The 16,098-nt window shown below is 41.0% G+C and overlaps 1 protein-coding gene across 5 annotated transcripts in view; it reads left to right on the top strand.

Annotated features, from left to right (window-relative positions):
* Positions 1-16,098, top strand: part of PPP3CA (protein phosphatase 3 catalytic subunit alpha) — a 797,611-nt gene that overhangs the window by 256,070 nt on the left and 525,443 nt on the right. For all 5 annotated transcript variants that reach the window (XM_053703487.1, XM_053703489.1, XM_053703490.1 and 2 more), the window contains exon 2: positions 330-530. In XM_053703487.1, coding sequence (XP_053559462.1) covers positions 330-530 — 201 coding nt within the window. The remainder of the gene's footprint in view (positions 1-329; positions 531-16,098) is intronic.

Genomic DNA, 16,098 nt, shown 5'->3' with positions numbered 1-16,098 from the left:
GCCACTGTTGTTAAGGTGTTAAATATTTAGACTTGGCTATGTTATTTTATAGCAAGACAACATAAATGTCTTGTAATTACAAGTTATTTACTGTATCTTGAAGTATACTTTTTTTCTCAATACTCTAGAATGGCAATTATTTGCCTAAACATAGGGCAGAATGCTTTATATACACTTTTAAAAAAGAATCTGGTAAGTTTTTAAAGTAAATTTATAAAAAACAAATACATTTACCTGTCAAAACAGAAGTGATATAGATTTTAAAAATCAATCTTTGTGTTGATATATATTTTTTTCCCCCACTTAATATTTCATTTCCTATTTTCCAGCTGTACCGTTTCCCCCGAATCACAGACTGACAGCAAAAGAAGTGTTTGATAACGATGGAAAACCTCGAGTAGACGTTCTAAAAGCCCATCTTATGAAAGAGGGCAGACTCGAAGAAAGCGTTGCTCTGAGAATTATAACAGAGGGAGCTTCCATTCTTCGCCTGGAAAAAAATTTACTGGACATAGATGCCCCCGTCACGGGTAAGTGATTTTCTTTTTATTTTATCCATATTTTTTTATATATTACATTTGCATGTACGTGGCAGGATTAAGCCAAAGTAAAGTGGTTTTCAGCTAGTTTAAAAACTATAATATTTGTACGGCACCACGCTATAATGATAAAGAGTTACATTTCAGGATTTTTAATTCTATGGGGTAATTGAGTTACTGAAATACAGAATTAATAATATTCTGTTTTTAAATGTAATTTTTGCCTTCAGCTTGTTTTTAAAGTTATGGCTCAAATAAATGATGCATATCATTTTTATTTAATGACTTATGAATACAAAGTTTTATACGTTTACTTATATTTTTGGTATGTCAAAAGAGAAGTGGTGGTGTTTAAAGTGAATGTAAATTTTGATGCTAAAGTGCCCGGTTTTTAAAAATTCGATTAAAAACAGGGGCACTTTAATTTATCAAAATTTACATTTCACTCGTGTTGTGAAAAAATACTTACCTTTTAATCTTGACATCAGCTTCCTCCAATCGTCGCAAAGCCTCTTCCTGGGTCTAAAATGAGGAACCTGGCTTCCTCCAATCACGGCATTGAATCAGACACTGATTCCCCCGGGGGGGAAGCCGTGATTGGAGGATGACCCATCCATAATTTCTGACATCAGAAATGGCTTGCGACGACCGGAGGAAGCTGGAGCAGCTGTCAAGTTTAAAAGGTAAGTTTTTTTTCACAACATAAGTGAAATGTAAATTTTTTATTTTTTTATTAAGAATCTAAGAGTAACAAAGACACATGAATACCTAGGAATATCAGTGTATACATTCAGATGTGTGAAATGTAAATTGTGATGAATTAAAGTGCCCCTGTTTTAAATCGAATTTTTAAAAACCGTGCACTTTAGCATCAAAATTTACATTCACTTTAAGTTGTAAATAAATTAAATTGGTTTGCTATCTATTTTGTTTATAGGAACGATGCATGACTTGTCATGAGAATTCAGCCCAACAATTTCCAAATATTTTAAAACTTTTGTATATTTTTAGGATTCTTTTTTTTTTTTCCTTTTTAAAAAAACTTGGAATATAGTAATCAATGTATTGTGAAAGATTGCATGTGATGGAATTAATGTAATAGCTTAAATAATTGGACATCCTTTTTATGTAGAAAAGGGGGGATATAAAAGTTGAGATCTTTAGTAGTAAGGGCAGAATTACAAATCATTATAGTATTTGTGATTTGTTATTCCATAAATTGCTCTGCAAAATAAAAGCGTGCGTTACCTTTGTTGAATAAACAAGTTATGTAATTATTTATATCTGTCTTTGTATAAAGGCATCTTTATATTCTAATTATATAATAAATAAATGTCTTTTTTTGTTATACTGATGTTTGATAAGTTCCTCTATTTAGTTTAAAGATGGTTATAAAGTGTTCACCTTTAAAAGAACAACATTAAAGGGACACTGAACCCAAATTTTTTCTTTAATGATTTACATAGAGCCTGCGATTTTAAGCAACTTTCTAATTTACTCCTATTATCAATTTTTCTTCGTTCTCTTGCTATCTTTATTTGAAAAAGAAGGAATCTAAGCTAAGGAGCCAGCAAATATTTGGTGCAGTACCATGGACAGCACTTGTTTATTGGTGTTGTCCAATCAGCAAGGACAACCCAGTTTGTTCACCAAAAATGGGCCGGCATCTAAACTTACATTCTTGCTTTTAAAATAAACATACCATGAGAATAAAGAAAATTTGATAATAGGAGTAAATTAGAAAGTTGCCTAAAATTGCATGCTCTATCTAAATCACGAAAGAAAAAATCTGGGTTCAGTGTCCCTTTAATGAAGACTCAATATGTGCAGACTTTGCAAAAGATAACTATTTTATTTTGTAAAATGATCTGTTTCTATATCCTGTTTTGTTAACTTTTTAAAATGTTGAGAAAACTGTATACACAATTGCTTGTCTGAAAGTAGTTTTTCAACTTCAGTGATACACAAATATTTTTATAGCAATAATTTATCTGATTATTGAACAGATTTATTGTTATTTTGAATGCATGGTTTCTAGTATTTTGCACAATATCGAAGATGAGTAAATCATTTTCGTTCCATATCTGTAAAGTAGAAAATAATAATAGTAATACTTAGTAATATCGTAATGTTTTTATCTGTATATTGAAGTGATGATCGATCACTTAAGCCAGGTTGATTGGACTAGAAATGAGATTGTGGCAATAGTGAATGGATCAAATGGTAATAGTTGTTATTGTAGGTTGTAAACTCGCACAAGAATAAAATGCTCAAACCCACCATATAAGAATGACAGATTAAACAAAATAGTCGTTGCTGGGATTGAGGATAATTAGGTTTTCTCCTGTTAAGTGTGGTCAGTCCACGGGTCATCATTACTTCTGGGATATTAACTCCTCCCCAACAGGAAGTGCAAGAGGATTCACCCAGCAGAGCTGCTATATAGCTCCTCCCCTCTACGTCACCTCCAGTCATTCTCTTGCACCCAACGGATAGATAGGATGTGTGAGAGGACTGTGGTGATTATACTTAGTTTTATACCTTCAATCAAAAGTTTGTTATTTTATAATAGCACCGGAGTGTGTTATTCCTTCTCTGGTAGAATTTGAAGAAGAATCTACCTGAGTTTTTTCTATGATTTTAGCCGGAGTAGTTAAGATCATATTGCTGTTTCTCGGCCATCTGAGGAGAGGTAAACTTCAGATCAGGGGACAGCGGGCAGATTAATCTGCAAGAGGTATGTAGCAGCTTATTATTTTCTGACAATGGAATTGATGAGAAAATTCTGCCATACCGATATAATGTAAACTCAGCCTTAAATGCTGTAGCAGCAACTGGTATCAGGCTGTCATGTATGTATATTTTACACTTAAGTATTCTGGGGAATGGCACTTTACTGGAATTATACTGTATGCATAAGACTTTAGCCTAATTTGCAGGGACTAGCAACAGGCTTTTTAATAACACTTAATTTATTTATGTTAAACGTTTTTTGCTGGCATGTAAAATCGTTTAATTTTCTGAGGTACTGGGTGAAAAAATGTTTTGGGCACTATTTTTTCCACTTGGCAGTCGTTTTTATTTAATTTATGACAGTTTACTGATCTCTCTCACTGTTGTGTATGAGGGGGAGGGGCCTTTTTTGGCGCTTTTGCTACGCATCAAAAAATTCAGTCAGAAGTTTATCGTCTTCCCTGCATGATCCGGTTCATCTCTACAGAACTCAGGGGTCTTCAAAACTTGTTTTGAGGGAGGTAATCACTCACAGCAGAGCTGTGAGATTGTAGTTGACTGTAATAAAAAACGTTTATATCTGTATTTTTTTTCTGCTATCAGGGTTAATTATCCTTTGCTAATGGGAGCAATCCTTTGCTAAAAGTGTTTTTTTTTTACAAAGATTTGATGCTATAACTTTTCAGTTTATCAATTTTCAACTGTCATAACTTTTTCTGTGCTTCTTATAGGCACAGTACGTTTTGCATATTATAGTAAATTACTTGAAAAGTATTTCCAAGTTGCTAGTTTATTTGCTAGTGTGTTAAACATGTCTGATTCAGAGGAAGATATCTGTGCTATATGTGCTAAAGCCAAAGTGGAGCCCAATAGAAATTTATGTACTAACTGCATTGATGCTACTTTAAATAAAAGTCAATCTGTACAAATTGAACATATTTCACCAAACAACGAGGGGAGAGTTATGCCGACTAACTCGCCTCACGTGTCAGTACCTGCATCTCCCGCTCGGGAGGTGCGTGATATTGTAGCGCCGAGTACATCTGGGCGGCCATTACAAATCACATTACAGGATATGGCTACTGTTATGACTGAAGTTTTGGCTAAATTACCAGAACTAAGAGGTAAGCGTGATCACTCTGGGGTGAGAACAGAGTGCGCTGATAATATTAGGGCCATGTCAGATGCTGCGTCACAATTTGCAGAACATGAGGACGGAGAGCTTCATTCTGCGGGTGACGGTTCTGATCCAAACAGACTGGATTCAGATATTTCAAATTTTAAATTTAAGCTGGAAAACCTCCGTGTATTACTAGGGGAGGTGTTAGCGGCTCTGAATGATTGTAACACAGTTGCAATACCAGAGAAAATGTGTAGGTTGGATAAATATTTTGCGGTACCGACGAGTACTGACGTTTTTCCTATACCTAAGAGACTTACTGACATTGTTACTAAGGAGTGGGATAGACCTGGTGTGCCGTTCTCACCCCCTCCAATATTTAGAAAGATGTTTCCAATAGACGCCACCACACGGGACTTATGGCAAACGGTCCCTAAGGTGGAGGGAGCAGTTTCTACTTTAGCTAAGCGTACCACTATCCCGGTGGAGGATAGCTGTGCCTTTTCAGATCAAATGGATAAAAAGTTAGAGGGTTACCTTAAGAAAATGTTTGTTCAACAAGGTTTTATATTGCAACCTCTTGCATGCATTGCGCCTGTCACGGCTGCAGCAGCATTTTGGTTTGAGTCTCTGGAAGAGACACTTGAATCAGCTCCATTAGATGAGATTACACACAAGCTTAAAGCCCTTAAGTTAGCTAACTCATTTATTTCGGATGCCGTAGTACATTTAACTAAACTTACGGCTAAGAATTCCGGATTCGCCATTCAGGCGCGCAGAGCACTGTGGCTAAAATCCTGGTCAGCTGATGTTACTTCTAAATCTAAATTGCTTAATATTCCTTTCAAAGGGCAGACCTTATTCGGGCCCGGGTTGAAAGAAATTATCGCTGACATTACAGGGGGTAAAGGCCATGCCCTGCCTCAAGACAGAGCCAAACCTAAGGCTAGACAGCCTAATTTTCGTTCCTTTCGTAATTTCAAAGCAGGAGCAGCATCAACTTCCTCTGCACCAAAACAGGAAGGAGCTGTTGCTCGCTACAGACAAGGCTGGAGACCTAACCAGTCCTGGAACAAGGGCAAGCAGGCCAGGAAACCTGCTGCTGCCCCTAAGACAGCATGAATCGAGGGCCCCCGATCCGGGAACGGATCTAGTGGGGGGCAGACTTTCTCTCTTCGCCCAGGCTTGGGCAAGAGATGTCCAGGATCCCTGGGCGTTAGAGATCATATCTCAGGGATACCTTCTGGACTTCAAATCCTCTCCCCCAAGAGGGAGATTTCATCTGTCAAGGTTGTCAACAAACCAAATAAAGAAAGAGGCATTTCTACGCTGCGTACAAGATCTTTTATTAATGGGAGTGATCCATCCGGTTCCGCGGTCGGAACAAGGACAAGAGTTTTACTCAAATCTGTTTGTGGTTCCCAAAAAAGAGGGAACTTTCAGGCCAATCTTGGATTTAAAGATCCTAAACAAATTCCTAAGAGTTCCATCGTTCAAAATGGAAACTATTCGGACAATTTTACCCATGATCCAAAAGGGTCAGTACATGACCACAGTGGATTTAAAGGATGCTTACCTTCACATACCGATTCACAAAGATCATTACCGGTATCTAAGGTTTGCCTTTCTAGACAGGCATTACCAGTTTGTAGCTATTCCATTCGGATTGGCTACGGCTCCAAGAATCTTCACAAAGGTTCTGGGTGCTCTTCTGGCGGTACTAAGACCGCGAGGAATTTCGGTAGCTCCGTACCTAGACGACATTCTGATACAAGCTTCAAGCTTTCAAACTGCCAAGTCTCATACAGAGTTAGTACTGGCATTTCTAAGGTCGCATGGATGGAAGGTGAACGAAAAGAAGAGTTCTCTCTTTCCACTCACAAGAGTTCCCTTCTTGGGGACTCTGATAGATTCTGTAGAAATGAAGATTTACCTGACAGAAGACAGGTTAACAAAGCTTCAAAATGCATGCCGTGTCCTTCATTCTATTCAACACCCGTCAGTAGCTCAATGCATGGAGGTGATCGGCTTAATGGTAGCGGCAATGGACATAGTACCCTTTGCACGCCTACATCTCAGACCGCTGCAATTGTGCATGCTAAGTCAGTGGAATGGGGATTACTCAGACTTGTCCCCTACTCTGAATCTGGATCAAGAGACCAGAAATTCTCTTCTATGGTGGCTTTCTCGGCCACATCTGTCCAGGGGGATGCCATTCAGCAGGCCGGACTGGACAATTGTAACAACAGACGCCAGCCTACTAGGTTGGGGCGCTGTCTGGAATTCTCTGAAGGCTCAGGGACTATGGAATCAGGAGGAGAGTCTCCTACCAATAAACATTCTGGAATTGAGAGCAGTTCTCAATGCCCTTCTGGCTTGGCACCAGTTAACAACTCGGGGGTTCATCAGGTTTCAGTCGGACAACATCACGACTGTAGCTTACATCAACCATCAGGGAGGGACAAGAAGCTCCCTAGCAATGATGGAAGTATCAAAGATAATTCGCTGGGCAGAGTCTCACTCTTGCCACCTGTCAGCAATCCACATCCCGGGAGTGGAGAACTGGGAGGCGGATTTCTTAAGTCGTCAGACTTTTCATCCGGGGGAGTGGGAACTTCATCCGGAGGTCTTTGCCCAAATACTTCGACGTTGGGGCAAACCAGAGATAGATCTCATGGCGTCTCGACAGAATGCCAAGCTTCCTCGTTACGGGTCCAGATCCAGGGATCCGGGAGCGGTTCTGATAGATGCTTTGACAGCACCTTGGACCTTCGGGATGGCTTATGTGTTTCCACCCTTCCCGATGCCTCCTCGATTGATTGCCAGAATCAAACAGGAGAGAGCATCAGTGATTCTAATAGCGCCTGCATGGCCACGCAGGACTTGGTATGCAGATCTAGTGGACATGTCATCCTGTCCACCTTGGTCTCTACCTCTGAAACAGGACCTTCTGATCCAGGGTCCCTTCAAACATCAAAATCTAATTTCTCTGAAGCTGACTGGTTGGAAATTGAACGCTTGATTTTATCAAAACGTGGGTTTTCTGAGTCAGTTATTGATACCTTAATACAGGCTAGGAAGCCTGTTACCAGAAAGATTTATCATAAGATATGGCGCAAATACTTATATTGGTGCGAATCCAAAAGTTACTCATGGAGTAAGGTTAGGATTCCGAGGATATTGTCTTTTCTACAAGAAGGTTTAGAAAAGGGTTTATCCGCTAGTTCCTTGAAGGGACAGATTTCAGCTCTGTCCATTCTTTTACACAAACGTCTGTCAGAAGTTCCAGACGTTCAAGCTTTTTGTCAGGCTTTAGCTAGGATCAAGCCTGTGTTTAAAACTGTTGCTCCACCATGGAGTTTGAACTTAGTTCTTAATGTTTTACAGGGTGTTCCGTTTGAACCCCTTCATTCCATTGATATCAAGCTGTTATCTTGGAAAGTTCTATTTTTAATGGCGATTTCCTCGGCTCGAAGAGTCTCTGAGTTATCCGCCTTACATTGTGATTCTCCTTATCTGATTTCTTCTGTTAAGTGTGATCAGTCCACGGGTCATCATTACTTGTGGGATATTAACTGCTCCCCTACAGGAAGTGCAAGAGGATTCACCCAGCAGAGTTGCTATATAGCTCCTCCCCTCTACGTCACCCCCAGTCATTCTCTTGCACCCAACGACTAGATAGGATGTGTGAGAGGACTATGGTGATATATTTAGTTTTTATATCTTCAATCAAAAGTTTGTTATTTTATAATAGCACCGGAGTGTGTTATTCCTTCTCTGGTAGAATTTGAAGAAGAATCTACCTGAGTTTTTCTATGATTTTAGCCGGAGTAGTTAAGATCATATTGCTGTTTCTCGGCCATCTGAGGAGAGGTAAACTTCAGATCAGGGGACAGCAGGCAGATTAATCTGCAAAGAGGTATGTAGCAGTTTATTATTTTCTGACATGGAATTGATGAGAAAATCCTGCCATACCGTTATAATGTAAACTCAGCCTTGAATGCAGTAGATGTAGCTGATATCAGGCTGTCATGTATGTATATTTTACACTTCAGTTTTCTGGGAAATGGTACTTCTCTGGCTTTTAAACTGTATACATAGACTTAACCTATTTTGCAGGGACTTGCAATAGGTTTTAAATGACAATTAATTATTGAGGTAAAACGTTTTTTTGCTGGCATGTAAAAACGTTTTTTTCTCTGAGGTACTGGGTGAAAAAATGTTTTGGGCACTTTTTTTCCACTTGGCAATAGTTTTGATTTAAATTAGAGCAGTTCACTGATCCCTCTCACTGTTATGTGTGTGGGGGAGGGGCCATTTCTTCTGTTATGTGTGATCAGTCCACGGGTCATCATTACTTCTGGGATATAACTCCTCCCCAACAGGAAATGCAAGAGGATTCACCCAGCAGAGCTGCATATAGCTCCTCCCCTCTACGTCAGTCCCAGTCATTCTCTTGCACCCAACGACTAGATAGGATGTGTGAGAGGACTACGGTGATTATACTTAGTTTTTATGACTTCAATCAAAAGTTTGTTATTTTAAAATAGCACCGGAGCGTGTTATTACTTCTCTGGCAGAGTTTGAGGAAGAATCTGACAGAGATTTTTTTACTATGATTTTAACCGGAGTCGTTAAGATCATATTGCTGTTCTCGACCATCTGAGGGAGGTAAAGGCTTCAGATCAGGGGACAGCGGGCAGATGAATCTGCATTGAGGTATGTGGCAGTTTTTGTTTTCTGAATGGAATTGATGAGAAAAGCCTGCCATACCGTTAAAATGACATGTATGTATACACTTCAGTATTCTGGGGATGGTATTTCACCGGAACTACTGTGTTAAGGTCACTAATCCTTTTAATAACTATTCTCATGTTAAACGTTTTTGCTGGAATGTAGAATCGTTTACATTGCTGAGGTACTGTGTGAATAAATGTTTGGGCATTATTTTCCACTTGGCAGTTTTTTGCTTTAATTGTGACAGTTTCGTTTCTCTTCACTGCTGTGTGGGAGAGGGAGGGGCCGTTTTTGGCGCTCTTTGCTACGCATCAAAAAATTCCAGTCAGCTACTTTTATATGTCCTGCATGATCCGGTTCATCTCTGACAGATCTCAGGGGTCTTCAAACTTCTTTGAAGGGAGGTAAATTCTCTCAGCAGAGCTGTGAGAATTCTTATAGTGACTGTGTATAAAAAACGTTGTTTTGTTTTCTTATGTACTAATGGGAACAAACCTTTGCTAAAAGTTGTGTTGTTTTAAAATTTGATGCAATAACTGTTTTTCAGTTCATTATTTCAACTGTCATTTAATCGTTAGTACCTCTTTGAGGCACAGTACGTTTTTTGCTAAAAAAGATTATAACCAAGTTGTAAGTTTTTTTGCTAGTGTGTTAAACATGTCTGACTCAGAGGAAGATATCTGTGTCATTTGTTCCAATGCCAAGGTGGAGCCCAATAGAAATTTATGTACTAACTGTATTGATGCTACTTTAAATAAAAGTTAATCTGTACAATGTGAACAAATTTCACCAAACAGCGAGGGGAGAGTTATGCCGACTAACTCGCCTCACGCGACAGTACCTGCATCTCCCGCCCGGGAGGTGCGTGATATTTTGGCGCCTAGTACATCTGGGCGGCCATTACAGATAACATTACAAGATATGGCTACTGTTATGACTGAAGTTTTGTCTAAATTACCTGAACTAAGAGGCAAGCGTGATCACTCTGGGGTGAGAACAGAGTGCGCTGACAATGCTAGGGCCATGTCTGATACTGCGTCACAGCTCGCAGAGCATGAGGACGGAGAGCTTCATTCTGTGGGTGACGGTTCTGATCCAAACAGATTGGACTCAGATATTTCAAATTTAAATTTAAATTGGAGAACCTCCGTGTACTACTAGGGGAGGTCTTAGCAGCTCTCAACGATTGTAACACTGTTGCAATACCAGAGAAACTGTGTAGGTTGGATAAATACTTTGCGGTACCGGCGAGTACTGACGTTTTTCCTATACCTAAGAGACTAACTGAAATTGTTACTAAGGAGTGGGATAGACCCGGTGTGCCGTTCTCACCCCCTCCAATATTTAGAAAGATGTTTCCAATAGACGCCACCACTCGGGACTTATGGCAAACGGTCCCCAAGGTGGAGGGAGCAGTTTCTACTTTAGCTAAGCGTACCACTATCCCGGTGGAGGATAGCTGTGCTTTCTCAGATCCAATGGATAAAAAATTAGAGGGTTACCTTAAGAAAATGTTTGTTCAACAAGGTTTTATATTACAACCCCTTGCATGTATCGCGCCGATTACGGCTGCGGCAGCATTTTGGATTGAGTCGCTTGAAGAGAACCTTAGTTCCTCTACGCTAGACGACATTACGGACAGGCTTAGAGTCCTTAAACTAGCTAATTCTTTCATTTCGGAGGCCGTAGTACATTTAACCAAACTTACGGCTAAGAACTCAGGATTCGCCATACAGGCACGCAGGGCACTGTGGCTAAAATCCTGGTCAGCTGATGTTACTTCTAAGTCCAAATTACTTAATATACCTTTCAAGGGGCAGTCCTTATTCGGGCCCGGTTTGAAAGAAATTATCGCTGACATTACGGGAGGTAAGGGCCACGCCCTACCTCAAGACAAGGCCAAAGCTAAGGCTAGACAGTCTAATTTTCGTCCCTTTCGGAATTTCAAAACAGGAGCAGCATCAACCTCCACTGCACCAAAACAGGAAGGAGCTGTTGCTCGTTACAGGCAAGGCTGGAAGCCTAACCAGTCCTGGAACAAAAGCAAGCAGGCCAGGAAACCTGCTGCTGCCCCAAAGACAGCATGAACCGAGAGCCCCCGATCCGGGACCGGATCTAGTAGGGGGCAGACTCTCTCTCTTCGCCCAGGCCTGGGCAAGAGATGTTCAGGATCCCTGGGCACTAGAGATCATATCTCAGGGATACCTTCTAGACTTCAAATTATCTCCCCCAAGAGGGAGATTTCATCTGTCAAGGTTGTCAACAAACCAGATAAAGAAAGAAGCGTTTCTACGCTGCGTACAAGATCTGTTAACAATGGGAGTGATCCATCCGGTTCCGTGGTCGGAACAAGGACAAGGGTTCTACTCAAACCTGTTTGTGGTTCCCAAAAAAGAGGGAACTTTCAGGCCAATCTTAGATTTAAAGACTCTAAACAAATTCCTAAGAGTTCCATCGTTCAAAATGGAAACTATTCGGACAATCTTACCCATGATCCAAGAGGGTCAGTACATGACCACAGTGGATTTAAAGGATGCTTACCTTCACATACCGATCCACAAAGATCATCACCGGTATCTAAGGTTTGCCTTCTTAGACAGGCACTACCAGTTTGTAGCTCTTCCATTCGGATTGGCTACGGCTCCAAGAATCTTCACAAAGGTTCTGGGTGCCCTTCTAGCGGTACTAAGACCGCGAGGGATTTCGGTAGCTCCGTACCTAGACGACATTCTAATACAAGCTTCAAGCTTTCAAACTGCCAAGTCTCATACAGAATTAGTTCTGGCATTTCTAAGGTCGCATGGATGGAAAGTGAACGAAGAGAAGAGTTCTCTCTTTCCTCTCACAAGAGTTCCATTCTTGGGGACTCTTATAGATTCTGTAGAAATGAAGATTTACCTGACAGAAGACAGGTTAACAAAACTTCAAAATGCATGCCGCGTCCTTCATTCCATTCAACACCCGTCAGTAGCTCAATGCATGGAGGTGATCGGCTTAATGGTAGCGGCAATGGACATAGTACCTTTTGCACGCCTACACCTCAGACCGCTGCAATTATGCATGCTAAGTCAGTGGAATGGGGATTACTCAGATTTGTCCCCTACTCTGAATCTGAATCAAGAGACCAGAAATTCTCTTCTATGGTGGCTTCATCGGCCACACCTGTCCAGGGGAATGCCATTCAGCAGGCCAGACTGGACAATTGTAACAACAGACGCCAGCCTACTAGGTTGGGGCGCTGTCTGGAATTCTCTGAAGGCTCAGGGACTATGGAATCAGGAGGAGAGTCTCCTTCCAATAAACATTCTGGAATTGAGAGCAGTTCTCAATGCCCTTCTGGCTTGGCCCCAGTTAATAACTCGGGGGTTCATCAGGTTTCAGTCGGACAACATCACGACTGTAGCTTACATCAACCATCAGGGAGGGACAAGAGGCTCCCTAGCAATGATGGAAGTATCAAAGATAATTCGCTGGGCAGAGTCTCACTCTTGCCACCTGTCAGCAATCCACATCCCGGGAGTGGAGAACTGGGAGGCGGATTTCTTGAGTCGCCAGACTCTTCATCCGGGGGAGTGGGAACTTCATCCGGAGGTCTTTGCCCAAATACTTCGACGTTGGGGCAAACCAGAGATAGATCTCATGGCGTCTCGCCAGAACGCCAAACTTCCTCGCTACGGGTCCAGATCCAGGGATCCGGGAGCAGTTCTGATAGATGCTTTGACAGCACCTTGGAACTTCAGGATGGCTTATGTGTTTCCACCCTTCCCGCTGCTTCCTCGATTGATTGCCAAAATCAAACAGGAGAGAGCATCAGTAATTCTAATAGCACCTGCTTGGCCACGCAGGACTTGGTATGCAGATCTAGTGGACATGTCATCCTGTCCGCCTTGGTCTCTACCTCTAAGACAGGACCTTCTGATACAGGGTCCATTCAAACATCAAAATCTAACTTCTCTGAAGCTGACTGCTTGGAAATTGAACGCTTGATTTTATCAAAACGTGGTTTTTCTGAGTCGGTTATTGATACCCTGATTCAGGCTAGGAAGCCTGTTACCAGAAGGATTTACCATAAAATATGGCGGAAATACCTATACTGGTGCGAATCCAAAGGTTACTCCTGGAGTAAGGTTAGGATCGCTAGGATATTGTCTTTTCTACAAGAAGGTTTAGAAAAGGGTTTATCAGCTAGTTCATTATAGGGACAGATTTCAGCTCTGTCCATCTTGTTACACAGACGTCTGTCAGAAAATCCAGACGTCCAGTCCTTTTGTCAGGCTTTAGCTAGGATCAAGCCTGTGTTTAAAGCTGTTGCTCCACCATGGAGTTTAAACTTAGTTCTTAACGTTTTACAGGGTGTTCCGTTTGAACCCCTTCATTCCATTGATATAAAAATGTTATCTTGGAAAGTTCTGTTTTTAATGGCTATTTCCTCGGCTCGAAGAGTCTCTGAGTTATCAGCCTTACATTGTGATTCCCCTTATCTGATTTTTCACTCAGACAAGGTAGTTCTGCGTACTAAACCTGGGTTCTTACCTAAGGTAGTCACTAACAGGAACATCAATCAAGAGATTGTTGTCCCATCCTTGTGTCCAAATCCTTCTTCAAAGAAGGAACGTCTTTTACACAATCTGGATGTAGTTCGTGCCCTCAAGTTCTACTTGCAGGCAACTAAAGATTTTCGCCAAACTTCTTCCTTGTTTGTCGTTTACTCTGGACAGAGGAGAGGTCAAAAAGCTTCTGCTACCTCTCTCTCTTTTTGGCTTCGTAGCATAATACGTTTAGCCTATGAGACTGCTGGACAGCAGCCTCCTGAAAGAATTACAGCTCACTCCACTAGAGCTGTGGCTTCCACTTGGGCCTTTAAGAATGAGGCCTCTGTTGAACAGATTTGCAAGGCTGCAACTTGGTCTTCGCTTCGTACTTTTTCCAAATTTTACAAATTTGACACTTTTGCTTCTTCGGAGGCTATTTTTGGGAGAAAGGTTCTTCAGGCAGTGGTTCCTTCTGTATAATGAGCCTGCCTATCCCTCCCGTCATCCGTGTACTTTTGCTTTGGTATTGGTATCCCAGAAGTAATGATGACCCGTGGACTGATCACACATAACAGAAGAAAACATAATTTATGCTTACCTGATAAATTCCTTTCTTCTGTTGTGTGATCAGTCCACGGCCCGCCCTGTTTTAAGGCAGGTAAATATCTTTTAAATTATACTCCAGTCACCACTTCACCCTTGGTTACTCCTTTCTCGTTGTTTCTTGGTCGAATGACTGGGACTGACGTAGAGGGGAGGAGCTATATGCAGCTCTGCTGGGTGAATCCTCTTGCATTTCCTGTTGGGGAGGAGTTATATCCCAGAAGTAATGATGACCCGTGGACTGATCACACAACAGAAGAAAGGAATTTATCAGGTAAGCATAAATTATGTTTTTTCTCGCTTTTACTATGCATCAGAAAAACTCAGTCAGAGGTTCATTTTCTTCCTGCATGATCCGGTTCATCTCTACAGAGTTCAGGGATCTCAAGAGTCTTTTTTGAGGGAAGTAATCATTACAGCAGAGCTGTGCTGATTGTATTGACTGTGATATAAAAAACGTTTATTTGTGTATTTTTTTCTGCTGCCTGGGTTAGTTATCATTTGCTGAGGGGAACAATCCTTTGCTAAAACTGTATATTCTGACAAAGATTGATGCTATAACTTAATTATTTTATCTGTTATAATATTTTTCTGTGCTTCTTAAAGGCACAGTTCGTTTTCATATTATTTGTAAATTACTTTGAAAAGTATTTCCAAGTTGCTGTTTATTTGCTAGTGTGTTAAACATGTCTGATTCAGAGGAATATCTCTGTGCTATATGTGTTAATGCCAAAGTGGAGCCCAATAGAAATTTATGTACTAAATGTATTGATGCTACTTTAAAAAATAGTCAATCTGTACAAATTGAACATATTTCACCAAACAACGAGGGGAGAGTTATGCCGACTAACTCGCCTCACGTGTCAGTACCTGCATCTCCCGCTCAGGAGGTGCGTGATATTGTAGCGCCGAGTGCATCTGGGCGGCCATTACAAATCACATTACAAGATATGGCTACTGTTATGACTGAAGTTTTGGCTAAACTACCAGAACTAAGAGGTAAACGTGATCACTCTGGGATGAGAACAGAGTGCGCTGATAATGCAAGGGCCATGTCTGATACTGCGTCACAGTTTGCAGAACGTGAAGACTGAGAGCTTCATTCTGTGGGTGACGGTTCTGATCCAAATAAACTGGACTCAGACATTTCAAATTTTAAATTTAAGCTTGAGAACCTCCGTGTGTTACTAGGGGAGGTATTAGCGGCTCTGAATGATTGTAACACAGTTGCAATCCCAGAAAAAATGTGTAGGTTGGATAAATATTTTGCGGTACCGACGAGTACTGACGTTTTTCCTATACCTAAGAGACTTACTGACATTGTTACTAAGGAGTGGGATAGACCCGGTGTGCCTTTCTCTCCCCCTCCTATATTCAGAAAAATGTTTCCAATAGACGCCGCCACACGGGACTTATGGCAAATGGTCCCTAAGGTGGAGGGAGCAGTTTCTACTTTAGCTAAGCGTACCACTATCCCAGTGGAGGATAGCTGTGCTTTTTCAGATCCAATGGATAAAAAATTAGAGGGTTACCTTAAGAAAATGTTTGTTCAACAAGGGTTTATATTGCAACCTCTTGCATGTATTGCGCCTGTCACGGCTGCAGCAGCATTTTGGTTTGAGTCTCTGGAAGAGACACTTCAATCATCCACACTAGATGACATCACACACAAACTTAAATTCCTTAAGTTAGCTAATTCATTTATTTCAGATGCCGTAGTACATTTAACTAAACTTGCGGCTAAAAATTCAGGATTCGCCATTCAGGCACGCAGAGCTCTGTGGCTAAAATCCTGGTCAGCTGATGTTACGTCTAAATCTAAATTGCTTAATAT

This window comes from Bombina bombina, chromosome 2, assembly GCF_027579735.1.
Source record: "Bombina bombina isolate aBomBom1 chromosome 2, aBomBom1.pri, whole genome shotgun sequence".
Taxonomy (NCBI): domain Eukaryota; kingdom Metazoa; phylum Chordata; class Amphibia; order Anura; family Bombinatoridae; genus Bombina; species Bombina bombina.
Note: the sequence above shows the minus strand (reverse complement) of the source record. Positions and strands in the feature narration are given on the sequence as shown.